Source organism: Hydra vulgaris, chromosome 02, assembly GCF_038396675.1.
Source record: "Hydra vulgaris chromosome 02, alternate assembly HydraT2T_AEP".
NCBI classification, from domain to species: domain Eukaryota; kingdom Metazoa; phylum Cnidaria; class Hydrozoa; order Anthoathecata; family Hydridae; genus Hydra; species Hydra vulgaris.
Window position 1 is genome coordinate 60,622,303 of NC_088921.1, and position 4,533 is coordinate 60,626,835.

The window sequence follows — 4,533 nt, forward strand, 5'->3', positions numbered from 1 at the left end:
CCTCAACCAAATCAAAATCAATAAAAATGTCAACGGAAACTGTTTGTGGATCTTTTAGAACTTTATGTGTATATTACAAATCTGTTAAAATTAAAATCTAAGCTGCTTGTTCAAGTATTTTAATCAATTTTTACCTTAGTAATCAATTTAAATAATATATTTTCATATTGTCAACGGTGACGTGCAAAACTGTAGATTTTTATGTAAGTTATAAAGTTGTTATTTATCAACTTATTATTACTTCAGTTTAGCTGCAATATTTTTAAAGTTATTATTAACATGCAATGAGCAATAGAACCACACCTCTGCATAGTTTAAATCTACTGCCATCGAATAGTTTAAATCTACTGTCATCAAATAGTTTAACTCTACTGCTATCGAAGCACTTGCTAAGTGTGTTAGAATAAAAGCAGTATCACATTGTTTTAAAAAATATTTGTATATTAAATGTTGAAAAAAAAAATGGATTTAAAAAAAACAAATAAAAAAAAAGAAAAGTATAATGTCTACAACTAAATTTTACAACAGCTCACATCAAACCCTCCACATATGACACATTGGTGATTATATTAGTTTAGTATCGAAGCTAATACTTCATATTAAGTCATTCTATAGAGAATTTTATGCTACTGAATAAAACTTTCTATGAATAGACTTTCCTGCTTGTTAAGATACAAGCCCTTGTTCAATCTAATTTCAAAAATTTATTTCTTTTTAGAGTAGAGAACAGTGGCGGATCAAGGTGGGGGGGGGGGGGGGGGGGGAGGGGGGCTATAACCCCGGGCCCACAATTTTAGGGGCCCCCCTTCAAATTAAATAATTTTTTATTAACTCTGAAAATTAAATCTTTTATTAACTTAAAAGCGCCAAAGTTAAATTTACTAAATTGTCTGAAAACAAAAGCACAAAAATAAAATAACTGTTAACAAAAACGCTGCATTATATATTTTTTCCGGTTTTTGACAACGATGGAGCTCAACTACTTCTACAAAAAAAAAGTTACTAGATTGGTAGCAGCGCCTTATAGCAATAATTGAATGTAACATTTGTACAAATTGCTACAAAAACAATTCCCATCGGAAAATAATTAATGACTTGAATAATTATATTGTTATTGAAAATGCATTAACGATTGCAATTCTACAATTCTTTTGTACTTCCGCACAAAAGAGTTCTTGTGTGAATGGATTTAATAGCTGAAGCGCTAAATTCGTAAAATAGAAAAAAAGAACAGTTTAACACTTTTCAGGTTATACAGTTATAATTAAAATGCTAAGAAAATATGAAAGTGGAGCTTGTAAAAGAAGATTGAAGAAAGAGAGAGAGGAAATGTTAGCTAAACTTCCGAAAATGACAAATTTTTTTTCATCAAACCAAACTATTATGCAATTTCCACAAACTGTAGATAATAATAAAAACAATGAAAGAAAAGATGAAAACAATAACACGGAAAATGAGGTAGCTTGCCAAGGTCCTTCAAATGAAATTCAAGAAGTTGAAAGTGTTGAATCTACAATGCATAACAATGAGCTTGACTCAGGTACTCCAATTTTTACTATCTTTAATGACACCTCTACATCTGCTAAACAAACAATTTACTTTTTAGGCAGTTAATATTTCTATTCTATAAATTATCACTTTTTATTTTTTTATTAGGCTTATTTATCATGATTTTTTTTCCTAGATACCATTCTACGCAAAGACCCTGCTTTATGGCCATTACAATTAAATGAAAATGAACGTATGAAGTATTTAAACAAGGGGTATGCTTTTTTTTAAATAAAGACTCTAATTTCGAATCTTCGGAGCGGATGTTCAAAAACCAGTACAGATATTATTCGGTTAAATATTTTCAAAAAGTGATGAATAATGGCGAAAAGTGTGACCGAAAATGGTTAATGTTTTCTGAATCCACTGGATGTGTATTTTGTTATGTTTGCAAGTTGTTTTCAACCGATTACGACAACGTATTTGTCAAAAGTGGATTTTACAATTGGAAAAAAGCTAAACAAACTATTTTCGGCCACGAAAACAGCAAGGAACATATTCAATGTATGATTAAGTGGATAGAATTCATAAAACAAAATACTCATGTCGATGAATATATGGCAAGCCAGATTAAAAGGGAATTTAATTATTGGTCTGCAATCTTAAATAGAATAGTTGCGGTTATTCGTTTTTTAGCCGGAAGAGGTTTAGCATTTCGAGGCCATAATGAAGTTATAGGATCGTCAAATAACGGAAATTACTTAGGCATGTTAGAACTGTTGACTCAATTTGATCCAGTTTTAAAGCAACACATTGACACTTTTGCAAATAAAGGCAAAGGTAATGTAAATTATTTGTCTAAAACTATTTGTGAAGAGCTAATTGATATTATGTCTCAAAAGGTTTTAACGCACATTATTACCGAAATAAAAAAAGCAAAATACTGGGGAATTATCGTAGGTTCGACTCCTGATATTTCTCACGTGGATCAACTTTCTGTGATATTTCGTTATTGTCTAAATGGCAACGTGTATGAACGATTTTTTTGTTTTCTACAAATTAAAAGCCACGACGGTAAATCTTTGATTACTGACATTTTAGATCTACTGGAAAGATATACGGGACAGGCATACGATAATGCAAGCAATATGTCTGGTAAATATTCTGGATTACAGGCACGTTTAAAAGAGCGGAGTGAATTAGCTTTTTATATCCCCTGCGCTGGACATTCTTTAAATTTAGTAGGGCAGTGCAGTGTCAGTGAGTGCATCAATTCTATCAACTATTATGGCGTTCTCCAGAGTTTGTATTCATTTTTTGTAGCTTCAACACATAGATGGGATTTATTGAAAGGAAATTATGCTACACTTAAGCGCCTATCAGATACACGATGGTCATGTAGGTCAGATGCTTCAAAAAGTTTGGTAGAAAATTTTAATGGGATTCATGCAGCGCTATGTCATATAGCTGAGGATACAGAAGAAAAATCTGATACTCGTCATGAAGCTTTGTGTTTATTAAATAAGATCACTAAGCTAGAGTTTGCATTGATGGCTGTACTTTGGCATCACATACTTAAGAGGTTTAATGCAGTTAGCAAATTTCTTCAAAAAGTTGAATTCGATTCGCATACAGCAAGCAGTATGTTACTTTCACTAATTGACTTTGTAAAAAACTTACGAAACGACTTTACGAGATTTCAGAATGAATCAAAAAAACTTAGCTCGTTTATTGAAAAAGACTATTCTGATAAGAACAAAAGAAAGGTAATTAAAAAATTGAGCAACGGAGAAAGCCAAGTTGATTCTTTAAGCGTATCCGACAAGTTTCGAGTGAATACATTTTTTGTCATTGTTGACAAACTTGTGACACAATTAACTATAAGAAGTGATGGTTACAACCACGTAAATAAGTTATTTGGATTTTTATCGAAGCCGTTAACTATTAGTACCATGGAATTGCAAGTTAGCGCGAAAAAAATTGTAGAAGTGTACTCAATTGATTTAGAAGATAGTTTCATATTTGAAATAGAACAATTTTTAACATTATTAAAGTTGCAGCCTCCGGGTTTTTTTTCGCATAAAAAAGATAAATCTGAGACTGAAAACACATTGATTCCTCTGCATGTTTTAAATTGGATTGTTGAAACCGATATTATTGATGTATTTCCAAATTTTTATATAGCATATCGCTTGTTTCTAACTATTTCCATAACAAATTGCGAGGCTGAGAGATCATTCTCTACTCTTAAAAGAGTTAAGAACATGCACCGATCAACAATGGTCCATAGTCGTTTAAGTAATATAGCAAGATTAACTATTGAGTCAAAATTATTAGAAACTTTGGATTTCAGCAATGTGATTGCAGAGTTTGCGGGGAAGAAAAGCAGAAAAAAATAACTCAACTTAATTCAATAAAATAAATATAAAATTTGTATATAAATAAATATCAGTGATAGCGTTTTCAAGAAAATCTTTGTTTTACTCATTTTTGTCGTTGTTGGTGGAACGGGGCCTCCTACTTTTAAATAGCCCCGGGCCCCGAAAAGTCTTAATCCGCCACTGCTTCAGCTCATTTTTTTAAATACATACATCGAAATAAAATATGTCATACTGATTTTTCAACATCACTGAGATGTTAATCGATTGTATATTCAACAGACTTCATTTTTATATTAAATTTTTAAATTTAAGTGTTTATCTAAATAATACATTGACATTCTAGAAAGTAAATTGAACTTTTTTTAAGCTTACAACAGGTTTTATATATATATATATATATATATATATATATATATATATATATATATATATATATATATATATATATATATATATATATATAATATATATTTATATATATAAACGCTGATAACTTTTAACTTTGGCATCTCTGAATACAGAGATATATTAAATATTTAAAATTCATAAAAATATATTTAAAATACATATATTGGTCGATTAAATTATCAATTTTTATTTTATTTTTGTTCGTTACTTTTTTCTTTCTAAAAGCATTTATATATTTTTGTAGCGAGGTCTAGAG

At 30.0% G+C, this 4,533-nt stretch overlaps 1 protein-coding gene across 1 annotated transcript; it reads left to right on the forward strand.

The window, feature by feature from the left end:
* The first annotated feature begins 1,269 nt into the window (after window positions 1-1,269).
* On the forward strand, window positions 1,270-3,887 carry LOC136076201 (zinc finger MYM-type protein 1-like). The gene is made up of 3 exons (XM_065789675.1): window positions 1,270-1,540; window positions 1,685-1,741; window positions 1,861-3,887. Exons 1-3 carry the CDS (start codon window positions 1,270-1,272, stop codon window positions 3,885-3,887), a joined length of 2,355 nt encoding a protein of 784 aa, XP_065645747.1.
* Window positions 3,888-4,533: the final 646 nt, after the last annotated feature.

Bases quoted from the DNA above. Each gene is read 5' to 3' on its own strand.
- LOC136076201 (XM_065789675.1), top strand. From the start codon at position 1,270: ATGCTAAGAAAATATGAAAGTGGAGCTTGTAAAAGAAGATTGAAGAAA. The intron at 1,541-1,684 runs GTACTCCAATTT...TTTTTTTCCTAG, and splicing joins TAACAATGAGCTTGACTCAG to ATACCATTCTACGCAAAGAC. The intron at 1,742-1,860 runs GTATGAAGTATT...ATTTTCAAAAAG, and splicing joins ACAATTAAATGAAAATGAAC to TGATGAATAATGGCGAAAAG.